The sequence below is a fragment of the Pelodiscus sinensis genome, chromosome 2 (genome assembly GCF_052426305.1).
Source record: "Pelodiscus sinensis isolate ZL-2025 chromosome 2, ASM5242630v1, whole genome shotgun sequence".
NCBI lineage: Eukaryota > Metazoa > Chordata > Testudines > Trionychidae > Pelodiscus > Pelodiscus sinensis.
This window is the reverse complement of record NC_143053.1, coordinates 189,385,307-189,395,186: the sequence shown is the minus strand read 5'-3', so window position 1 is coordinate 189,395,186 and position 9,880 is coordinate 189,385,307. Positions and strand designations below refer to the sequence as shown.

At 52.1% G+C, this 9,880-nt stretch overlaps 1 protein-coding gene across 2 annotated transcripts; it reads right to left on the bottom strand.

The window, feature by feature from the left end:
- Positions 1–3,560: 3,560 nt before the first annotated feature.
- On the bottom strand, positions 3,561–9,664 carry EOMES (eomesodermin). 2 transcript variants are annotated; one of them, XM_006134309.5, is made up of 6 exons: positions 8,745–9,664; positions 7,797–7,951; positions 7,092–7,213; positions 6,500–6,658; positions 6,344–6,405; positions 3,561–5,674 (listed from the first exon to the last, which is right to left on the bottom strand). In XM_006134309.5, exons 1-6 carry the CDS (start codon positions 9,470–9,472, stop codon positions 4,996–4,998), a joined length of 1,905 nt encoding a protein of 634 aa, XP_006134371.2. In that variant the 5' UTR covers positions 9,473–9,664; the 3' UTR covers positions 3,561–4,995. The 2 variants fall into 2 exon arrangements, with proteins under 2 accessions (XP_006134371.2, XP_006134370.2); XM_006134308.5 differs by having other exon boundaries at positions 3,566–5,731; positions 8,745–9,662.
- Positions 9,665–9,880: the final 216 nt, after the last annotated feature.

Here is a 9,880-nt window from a genome sequence, read left to right as displayed (position 1 = left end):
GACCGAGCTGGATTTGCTCGGTTGTAAGGCGTAGCGGAGGGGGTCGCTATTGGGCCTTTATTTACTGCGGGGTAACGTCGACATCAACAAGGCTGCCCCGCTGCAACAAAGCCCCCTTTGCACAGAAAGTTCATTAAATCCGGAGCCGGGCTCGCTTGGCACATGACGCACGTGCCTTCCCCTTCGGGGGACGGGGGGAGCAAACAAATCACAACACAATCGAGTGATAAAAACAACCCCCTGGCTCGAGGGGCGCTTGGCATAATTCGCGTTTGCCTCGCTTGAGGAATAAAAGAAATTGAGGAGTTAAGAGTGAAACCTAAGCCCTTTGATACATTCACCTGCAGACTGGGGGGGGGGAGCCCCTGCAGTTCAATATTTAAAACGTTAGCGTGAGACCTGCTTTGTTGAGTCTAGCTCCTTTGGGCAGCGTTTTCCAGTCGAGGCGTTTTCAGGGGAGTTGAGCAGGGAGCTTCAAGTGTTTCAAAGGAAAATAAGGTCTGCTAAGAAATATACAGCAAGGACCCGACTCCTGAGATGCACTTGTAAGCTGCATCCTCTTCACACCCGCGGTAGATTTCTCTTGGCCCTATTCAGCTGGAGGAGGAGGGAAGCGGGCCAAGAGGAGGAAGGCGCTGAACTTCAGTATAGGAGCTGACAAACAATACTAGCGGCGTCACTTAGGTTCAGCGCCCAACAATAAATAAGTTTCGTTTTGATGCCAAAAGCCATCCCGCCCTGCTGCGAACGGGAGGACTGGCTCCTAGATGACTAAGGGACAAGCGCGCCCCTCTTGAGCGTCCCAGAAACGGCCGACACTCAACGGGGATGGGCGCTGCAGCTCCCACTCGGCTCCAGCCGTCTCTGGAAAGCCAGCCACAGGGACTCTGGTGTCCTTAAAACGTGATCCCTCTAGGGCTGGCGGCAGGCAGCTACCCTCCCCTTATGGGTGGCGGGAGAACAAAGTTAAACAGTGATGGGACCATAAAGCAAGCTTTGAAAGGGGCTACACAAACGGATCACTCGCTCTCCAGGGGGAGCCTGTTCTTTGACAAACGCTCGCCATCACTGGGGTGGGAAAAGGAAATGTCCCAATAATTGGCACAGACCGGATCATCTCTTTTTCAACACGGCAGCCGCTAGGAAGCGAAAGTTAATACCAGCAAACGAATTCAAACACTGAGCCACTGCAGTGTTTAACCAGAAATCCGATTCGGCGATCTCGCTACGGTCGAGCCTTTCCTTAATGCTCTATTTATTTAAGACGGGTTTAGAACTCCTCCTTCCTCTGTGCCTGAATAGATTCAAGTCTCGTTTCTTGCCCACAAAAGCGATTGAAACGTGCTAGGCACGGGCTGCATGTGTAGACTAATTCCATGGCTCCCCAGAATGTCAACAGAAAAGGGAAAATAAAGAGCTGTAGTCTTGTAAATCAAACCGTGGGTTCCGGATCCAACATAACTGTTGGCTTTCTAGCTGAGCCTACTTCGGTTTGGATCTCAGCGCACCTATGCCTCGGTCACTCTGGGACGCTTCTCAGAAGTTATATGAAAGGAAAAATAATCTTTGGGATTTTCAAAACCTGCAGTGAAGCTTTAGCCGCTCATTGTGTTTGTCTCTGCAAATCACATTAGGAAGCAAACACTGGTGTAGTTAACTTTTTATCTACTGCTAATGTAAACAAATAAGCAGCATCTAGCCCCTTGATCTTTATTTAAATATAGACTTGTTTATCGGTGTCAGCCTATGAAGATTAATTAGATACATTTATTCACAATTTCGTGTCTGGCACCCCATTTTAGGAATGCCTTATAATCACAAGGTGTTAATTGGGGCCAGCCAGGCACTTATGTTTCTATTAAACTGTGCGAGGACTTTTCACAAGTTCATTTTACTATGCAGTGCAAAAATATACAGATTTGAAACACACTGCAATCGAATCGTGCTCCTAAACTCGGTGGAATTGGCATTTTGCAACGGTGAGAAGGCAGCTTAGAAAAGCGATTTCGTTAAAATTCCATTACAGACCTAGTTCGTAACTAAAGAGGCAGAAATGCGGATGCAGTTTTAAGGGACTTAAAATTGAAACAAAAATCAGATAATTACTCCGCATTGATCATTTCTTCCAGATCTGCCCCAGCATCAAGATTTGGTAACCCTGGCCCGATCGGCTCTCCTCTCCCACCCCAGCTTCGGCTTGGCTGAAGTTCAAGCCCATTTGAGAGTTCGGGAGAAGTATGGGAGGACAAACGACTGCGTCTTTGTGCAAAGCGGAACGATTCATTGCAACACCGAAAACTCCAAACTGAACGAATCTCTCGAAATCCTAGATGATCCTTTTTTCTAGCCTGAAAGAGGCTCAGACTCAAGGTTTGATGGCAGCTGCTGGCCCCTCTTCGGAAGACTTACGGGAAACGTCCAGGCGTTTTGCATGCTAACATTTGCAAGGTCCGTGAAAAGGGGTTGATGCAAATGCGCCCTTGATTGCGTTAGCTCAGGCAGGGAGGTTCCCGTTTCTAAAGGTTTGATTTATTTGGTTTGCACTTGGGGCAGTGCTGGTAGCTTAATCCTATTACTAGCTGCATTTCAGTTCGTCCCTTTCCCCCCCCCCCCCATGCAAAACGTGCCTGCCTTTGGGATCTGAGCTAGGTCGCCTTGCTGAGCGCTCCCCCCCCCCCCAGTGCATTATTGCGGGAGAAATGAGTTTCTCCTAACACCAGCGAAACACATTTCTGGCTGGTCCCGCAAAAGAAACGGGGCAGCTTAAAAGCGGTGGCTCTAGCCTCGCTGGAAACTTAGCTGCTGCTCGAAATCACACCACAAACTCCTGCCTCCCCCGCCTCGAGAATACCCCCCTGCAGTCACCAGGCTGGGGAACTCCTGCCCCATCTCTCGCACCGCCTCGCTGCTGCAGCGCTTCTTGGCGGCGAAGCTCACTGGAGGCGATAAGTGAAATTCACAAGTCTCCCCGCAGCTGGGAGCCGGCCCGAGCGAATGCCTCGCCGCCCCCTCCGCAGCGGGGAGGGCCTGGCAGCGGTGCCGAGCAGAGCTTTGAAGGCAGCACGCACGGGGCTCGGGCTAGCTGGCTCCTGGGCCGGCCCCTACGCGTGTCACTTTGCAGGGAGAACGTGCAACCGCAGTGGGGTGAGTGCTGCTCAACCCCGGCCTGCAGCGGAGCGGGCTGGGTTGTAGCTGCTACCTACCGCAGACTAGCGAGACTGGGGGGAGGTGAAGGACCCAGCCATGCTCTGGGGAGATGTCTGCCCTCTGCACCTCATGTACAGAAGGGGAGACTAGACTCGACTCTCCCCCGCAGGAAAGACTCCTTGATTGTAGTTAAGCTACCCCGGCTGCAACCCGGGCAAGGACTAGCTCCGAAGCCCCCTACGGCGAGGCCTAGGGGAAGATGGGAGCCTCTAGTGCCCCTCTCACATATGTTGTCAATAAAACCCTAAAATTGCCCTGCCCAGTAGGGGAGGGGGGTAGAAACATCAGGACTCTAGCGACTCAGCCCCTGCTAACTGCAAAAGCCAGTAGAGTTAGAATACCCCCTCCCCCACGCTCCCATGAACTGCGGTGGTTAGCTATTTGTTCGTGCAGTTCGACCCTCTGACCATCACTGTGCGTTTGGAAGAGAGAAATTCGCTTCTTCCCCCCCTAGCTCTTCCACGAGCGGCCCAATTATCCTTGGACAATTACCTCCTCCCGCCACTTAAGACCTTTAGTAAGACAATGAGGCACCTTTAGGAGCTTGGGAACTCCCCAAACAGTACCTACCCCATGCGAGGATCAGCTCTAGCTGCTAAGGAACAATTACACCCTGCATTTTTCAACAAAAGTCCCTCTACAGCAACGTTGGAAGGGAGGAGGAGAGAATGAAAAGATCTGTTCTAGCCCCAGCACACATCACATTTATTAAAAATTACTATTATGTACATAGAAAAATCCAAGAGAAAAAACGTTGAGACATTTGTGTGCCAGTGCTTCAGGGTTTGCATTATTTTGAAACATCTGAAATTAGTTGCAAGGAGAATGGATAAATTACATCACTTTCAAGTTAATACAGGGCAGCTGAAGAATCACTTTACCTACAAGTCAGTATAGATACCTTTGATATACTTTCAGCAATGCATTTTTAATGCTGCATTAAAAGTTTGCTGGAATAATCAAAAATGCTTTTATAACTCCAAAGCACCAGCTTCATATGATCCCAACCAGACCTCTAATATGTAGACTATTTATACAATGTATTCCACAGTACTCTACAGTGTACCTAAACAAATACTGCTGTACACTTTAATTTTTTTGGCCACACTGGTCAAGTTCACCCTCATAACACCCATTCGCCCCCCCTCCAGAATTAAGTTATTTTATCCCATCCAACCCTACAGAAAGCCAGATTTGGTCATCAAACCCATGGCCTGGGTAGTGGGGTTTTACGCAAAAAAATTTCATTAAAATTTTTTTAAAAAGGATCCTCCCTTCCTGTGTTATCTTCCGTCCAAGCAGTCCTCACTGAGCTGAGTTAGACACCGCTGATAGGGCAGATGATAGTGTTGATGAGGCCTACGCTATCTGAAGTGAAGTGTAGCATTTTCAGACACCTCTCAGAGACCTGGACACAGAGTTTAGGATACAAACCTATATCTCCTGTTTGGTAGTGCACAGCACTTACCTCTAGGCCACTGAGCCAGCCAAACTGTACACTTTAGTGTCTCCAATAAATAAGCTGCATTGTGAAAGACTTGATCCTGCTTACAACCCCTTACGGTTCCTTCCAAATTTAAGATCAAATTACAATACAAATTCCCTCCTCACCCAGTTACCTCCAGCAGTCAAAAAGCTTTGGCACCTTCTATAGAATTATACAAAACAATTCAAGGTGGAAGGCAAGAATCTTTTTGGCAACTTATTCAGAAACAAAACAACCCCAAACAAACAAACAAAACCCCAAAGCCACCCTGAAAGTTTAGCCAATGGGGATGAAATAATGCTTTAAGTAGTAGTATAGAAAGCGTAGTAGCCCATGCCTTTTGAAGTGTCTTTGCTATAGTCCTCAGCATTCATGTCTTCACATTTCATTGTTGGAGAATTTTCATTACTGGAAGTGCTAGGAGAGAGTCGTCTTCTCTTACAAGCACTAGTGTAGACACCAGAATCATTTGAATCTAGAGATTTTATGGAAGGTGGGGTCTCTATCCAAGATGAGCTGATTTCTTCTTTAACCTTCTCTTTGGGAAGCTGGTCTTCGGAGAAACCTGGAGGACTTGTTCGGGAGGTCCAAGTTAACCCAGTTGTCATTTTTCTCTGATAAGAACCTCTGCTTCCCCAGCCTGCCATGGAAGGGAACGTTGGATCAGGATAATATCCCAAGGCATGGGATGTCTGCAATGGAAGAGATTTAATGCCATAGGGGAGCAAGGTGCTAGGAGAATATTCAGTTTCATAAGAGTTCATGTCCAGTTTGTTGGTACCAGGCTGCTGCACCGGTGCAACAAACCATCTCTGTGGAGGATTGGCCACCTCTTCATTCTGCTGAGGAGAGAGTAGGCCGTTTGTCTGAGGTACAGTTCTCTCACCATTGTAAAATCTGGCGGGTGGCAAGTTGTTGACAAACTGTTCCTGGAAAAATGGTTGCACGCTGTACCGGGCTCCTGGGACAATCTGGTGGGATCTAGGAGAATCCGTGGGAGATGGAGTTAATCTGTCATTTTCTGAAGCTGTGTACATGCTACAATATAAAAGAGAAATGCTAAGTGTTGGTCTTTACAATTCCATGGACTATTCAAAATAAACAGGGACTCAACTACATGCCAACAATATAAATCTGGGATTTAGGGTACTTGATAGATTGTTCTTGCAAAGTCAAAGTCCAGTTTTACATTGGTCCACAATTCAGGGGTCACTTTCAAGTTTAAGAATTCTAAGTACAGCTCGTTTCTCAAAGCATAGGCATATACTATACTGAAAGTAACTTTTCACAAATCATTACTTTTAACATACCAAAAAAAGCGTGACCAGCATCTTTGAGTGGCATCCATAGGGTTTAAAAAAAAACAACCCACACACCTCAAGACAAAGTAAACCATGAACCTCTTTTGTACCACCACACAGTACCCTGGATCTTGTGAAAACTTTAAAACAAGAGGCTCTACTCCTATAGGGTGTTGCCAGCTCTGTTAGACAACATTTATGGTCACCCACCCAACAACAGAAAACCATGTTACACCATCTATTGTAGCTGCAGATATAACTTCCCTGAAATAAGTTTCTTTAAGGACAGGTCAAAACTATGCCTTCCAAACAGTTACATTATACTAAGGTAGGAGAAGTTTATACTTACGAATCATAGTTGTCCCTGAAGCCTTTTGCAAAAGGATTATGGTCAATTTTAAGTTGTGTGATCTAGGGAGAAAGTGAAATGGCATTAAATTTCTTAATTGCATCAGGCACCTCCTGCCATCGATTTTTACCACCTTTAAACCCCCTCCTGACTTACATCGGTATTTTGATATGCGGTCACTGCTATGAACTGAGTTTCCGGGAAAATAAATGTCTGCGTCTTTGAAGAGTCATTGAGATCTTCAACCCCATCTTCCGTCACTTCCACAATATGAAGTCGAGGTTGGTACTTGTGTAAAGACTGGAGTACTATCATCTAGAAGGAACAATACATAAAAGTATAGTCTAACATACTGTTCAGATAAAAAGTACCTACAAAGTGCTAACCATAGGGAAGGGGGGAAAAAGATATTTGGAAGGTGATCATTTAGTCTTCATACATAGAGATCTTAAATTGTAATCCTTAATTTCATTACAATAGTTTTTGAAGTACAACAGTGTACAAAAGTAAACCGCTTGAGAGAACTAGAGAGACCACATTATGCAGAGACTAAACAGAAGGAAGGGGAAGGTTTTTCACCTTTTATCATTCCATATCTGTTGAGAGCTCCATTTGACTTAGATGATCTTAATTTATTTTTAAAATTCAAGATATGCAAATCAAGGGAATACTGAACCCCCCTGCCCCCCCAGTTCATCACTATGTGATGTTAGCTTTATGGATTTAAGGGCACTATCATGTCATTTACCTGTGTATTATTATTGTTAGCACCTTTGTTATTGGTCAGCTTCAGTTTTCCAAAAGAGATCTCCTGCCTCATCCAGTGAGCCCCAGTGTTTGGGGACTCAGGGTGAACATACACCTTGTTGCCTATGAAAGAGGGAAAGTGTCAGGATTACAGGAAGAGTTCAGTACACACAATTTAGAGAACAGAAACTGGAATTCGTTTCATCTGAGGAAGTGGGTTTTACCCACGAAAGCTAATGATACCATCTACAAGTTTGGTTAGTCTTTAAGGTACTACCAAACTATTTGTTGCCAAGTTTCTCCAGAAACTGGAGTGACAGGGATCATCTCTAGCACCAGAAATCGGGCAAGGTGCAGCGAGGCAGATGCATAGAAGGTAATCAGTCCTTAGGGGCTGCTGGATTCGAGGAAGGACAAGCCTGCACCTTTGTATATGGAATTCTGTGGTTTCATTTAATGCCCCCGCTTGGCTTTGGGACAGCGCAGAGAAACCATCTTCCAGACCAGGGATTTCTCGCGCATTTGACACCCATCCCGCGCCTTGAAAGCTGGCTCCAGCATTTTGCGGGTTGCCCTGCACATGCCCCATGGGATGTGCCTCCGAACATGACTGGGGGGCAGCGGGTGAGGCGGGCTGGCTTGGGAAGGTTTTGCAGAGCAAGAAAGATCAGAGCCCAGGCCCCAGGAGCCTGCCCGCCGTTCGTACCTTGCATGTTGTTGTCCGCTTTCCCGCACGTCACCCACTTGCCCCCCTGGAAGCGCCAGTGGTTGGGATCGGCCAGCACTACCTCCACGAACACGTTGTAATGGGCCGTGGGGCTCAGGCCCGTGATGTTGAAGCTCAGGAAGGGAAACATCCGCCTGCGAGGAGAAAAACGCGGAGACCGAGCAGGTCACCGGCGCTCCCGGGAAGGGCTCAGGGGCGGCTGCAAAGGTGCCCGGCGCCGGGGAAAGGCGCAAAGCAGCGACGCTCGGAGCCTAACCAGGGAAACTGAGGCACGGACCGGGTTCTCTCCCCGCCTTTGATCGTGTCCTGCATTTGGAGGGGCACAGCCAGGCTCGCTCAGCGGCGCTGGGAGGGAGCAGCCCCGCCACCGCGCCACCCTTCCCACTCGGGAATCGCTGTTAACGGCTAGACGGCAACATCCCCGGGACGCCGCCCGCTCCCTTTGCCCCCGAGCCCCACCCGGACCCAGCGCGCCTGCCACAAGCCCCGGCCCGAGCCCCATTTCTGGCTCCTTCCCCGGAGAAGGGAACCTCCCCCAGTCCCACCAAGTCCCGCCGCTCCCCGGGCCGGCCGCCTTCCCTTGAGACACCCCAACGAGCCCCCGCTGGCACCGAGCAGGGGTGCAGGGCCAGCGCCGAGCCCGGGGAGCTTCGCTGCCCAGCAGCGCCCGGCCAGCCCCCCGCGCCAAGCCCCGGCAGGGTGTCCCACCGAACCGCAGCCCAAAGCGGCAGCCGGCCCACGCGAACCGGGCGCGGGGGCGCCGCTACCCGGGACAGCGGCTCGGCTCAGCCCTTCCCGGGGCCGGCAGCGCCAGCCGGGGCACAAGGCCACGATGCCCGCCCCGCTGCTCCCGTCGAGTTTTGCGGACTCAAGGGCGGGCCGGGCCCGAGACACGCTCCCGCCCCGCTCGCCCCGGCCCCTCCGTACCTGCCCTGCTTGGTGATGATCATCTCCGTCTGGTGCCGGTGGAACTTGAGCCAGAGCGGGCGGTTGCAGAGGAAAACCTGCGCCCGGAGCCCCGGCCCCGAGCCGGGCACTGCCAAGGCGCCCAGCGCGCCGCACGAGCCCGCCGCCGGGTAGGGGCTGTACAGGGGCCCCGCCGCCCCCTGGCCGTACTGGTAGCCGCCTCCGCCGCCCCCGAACTGCGCCCGGCCGCCCGGCGAGCACACTGCGGCCGAGAAGCCGCCCGGCGAGAGCATGGGGCCGTAGGGGTAGCGCGCCCCGCCGGGCGCTGGGTAGACGGAGCCGTGCTGCGCTGCGGGCGCGTAGGGGAAGAGCGAGCAGGGCCCGCCCAGCTCGGCGCCCTGCGGCCCGGGGGACTGCAGGTAGTAGCGCTCGGGGCTCAGGCTGTCCAGGGGGTAGCGCGCCGCGGCCGGGGGCAGCTCGGGCTCCCCGCAAGGGGCCGCCTTGCGCCCGTCCGGGCCGCCCTGCTTGGAGCCCGCGCCGGGGAAGGGGTCGCCGGCCTCCGCCTCGCTCAGCATGGCCGGCCCGGCGCTGCCGCACTTCTTCTGCCCCTTGTCCAAGTCCAGGCGCTGGGGGGAGCCCGAGGCGGGCTGGCTGCGGGGGCCGCCGCGCGCGCTGCTGCTCTCGGCCGGGTAGAAGGGCGGCCCGGCCAGGCTAGCGGCGCTGCCCAAGAGCTGCTCCCCCAACTGCATCCTCCCCAGCGCCAGCCGGGAGCGAGCCGGGAGCTGCAGTGCCGAGCCGCGGCCCCCCCTCCCGCAAAGTTACCCGGCAACTTTCCCAGCGCGTCGCGGTCGCGGCCCCGCCCCGGGCTCCAGCCCCCACTAGCCGCCGCCTGCCGTGCTCCCCCTCCAAGCATCCACAGCTGCCTCTGCCGGGGAATAAGCCCCACGCTATTTATATAGGCTCGCCGGGCTCCTCAGGCCGCCGGGGAGGGGCTTGGGGAGGTCTAGTTCGTGGCAGCCCCCCTCAGCCTGGCCGGCCCATTGGCTGGCTGGGGTGACACTAATTTAATTAGACAGCTACTAATTGGAACAAGTCACCTGTGACTCCACTTTCCCCCCTTCTAACTGGCTCCTGTGGGGAGAGCCGAGGCGCTTCGC